Source organism: Colobus angolensis, unplaced genomic scaffold (genome assembly GCF_000951035.1).
Source record: "Colobus angolensis palliatus isolate OR3802 unplaced genomic scaffold, Cang.pa_1.0 Scaffold22, whole genome shotgun sequence".
In the NCBI taxonomy this organism is placed as follows: Eukaryota; Metazoa; Chordata; class Mammalia; order Primates; family Cercopithecidae; genus Colobus; species Colobus angolensis.
In genome coordinates this window covers 4,196,059-4,197,482 of record NW_012115377.1, presented here as the reverse complement: position 1 = coordinate 4,197,482, position 1,424 = coordinate 4,196,059, and the positions used below count along the sequence as shown (strand labels likewise).

Sequence of the window (1,424 nt, the reverse complement as noted above, 5' to 3'; positions counted from 1 at the left end):
AAAAAAAAAAAAAAAAGTTCACCCCAGCACCTGTACTTTCATTATATCCCATCCATGGTTGAGTTTCTTTGTCTAGAACTCACTCATGTACACCATCATCTAGTTCATTTCTGAGGTGCCTCTCCCCAGTAGAATGTCAGCTCCCAAGGCCAGAGATTTCCATCGGTTTTGTTCAGTGCTATGTCTCTAGGGACTAGAACAGAGCCTGGGATCCCATAGGTGCTCAATAAATGGGGGTTCAGTGAATTCATTAATTACATTTCTGCAAGATGGGATGGCACGATGTCATCATCAGTCATGTTTTTTTCTTCATAAAAATTGCATTATATTTGGAACAGGCACGATGGTGACATCTGTCATCCCCACTACTTGGGAGGCTGAGGCTAGAGGATTCCTTGAGCCCAGGAATTCAAGGCTAAAGTGTGCTATGATCACACCTGTGAATAGGCACTGCACTCCAGCCTGGGCACCACAGTGAGACCTCTCTCTTTAAATATAAAAAAAGTCTGGGTGCGGTGGCTTGTGCCTATAATCCCAGCACTTTGGGGAGGCTGAGGTGGGTGGATCACCTGAGGTCAGGAGTTCAAGACCAGCCTGGCCAACATGGAGAAACCCTGTCTCTACTAAAAATACAAAAAATAAAATAAAAATAAAAATAAATTAGCTGGGTGTGGTGGTGCACACTTGTAATCCCAGCTACTTGGGAGGCTGAGGCAGGAGAATCGCTTGAACCCGGGAGGCAGAGGTTGCAGTGAGCCAAGATCACACCATTGCACTCCAGCCTGGGTGACAGAATGAAACTCTGTCTCAAAAAAAAAAAAAAAAAAAAAAAAGATTTGATGGAGCTGTCTCCAAAATTAAGAAAAGGATGGAGGAAGCTGACCCAGACACTCAAGCAGAGCTAATTATTCCCATTTTACAGATGTGGAAGACTGAGGCCCGTTGTAAGTGCAGAGCTCAGCCCTTGAACCCTCTGTCCCCAAGAGCTCCATGCAGGTGCCACAGGATGGAGAAGACCTTGCTGGCCAACCCTGGTACCACGGCCTCCTGTCCCGCCAGGTACCACCCACAGCAGGGCCTCAGCACCATCTGGTGGGGAGTCTCTCCCACCCTTGCTGAGGACTCCTGGGTCCCTGGATGAGGGACTTAGTGCCAAGGTCTATTGGGACAGATGGCAGAGGGCTGGGGACTGTCTTGAAGGTTGGCTAGTTGGGTACTGTCACTATATTTAAATTATCACTTTCTTTGGGATGATGAGATTGGTGATGGAGCTTAAGGAGAGTCCTAATGCCCCCCAAACTACTCTTGGCTCAGGCTGTCTCTCCCTCTGAACTCCATCTACCTTCTGGTATCTCCCTCTAAATCTGAGGCTCCCGAGCCAGGCACGGTGGCTCACGCCTGTAATCCTAACACTTTGAGAGGCT

General features: G+C 48.0%; 1 protein-coding gene across 1 annotated transcript in view; it reads left to right on the top strand.

The window, feature by feature from the left end:
• The window catches only part of SH2D3A (SH2 domain containing 3A), a 34,140-nt gene that overhangs the window by 6,664 nt on the left and 26,052 nt on the right, over positions 1–1,424 (top strand). Inside the window, exon 2 of the mRNA XM_011943631.1 lies at positions 923–1,059. Coding sequence (XP_011799021.1) covers positions 991–1,059 — 69 coding nt within the window. The 5' untranslated portion in view covers positions 923–990. The remainder of the gene's footprint in view (positions 1–922; positions 1,060–1,424) is intronic.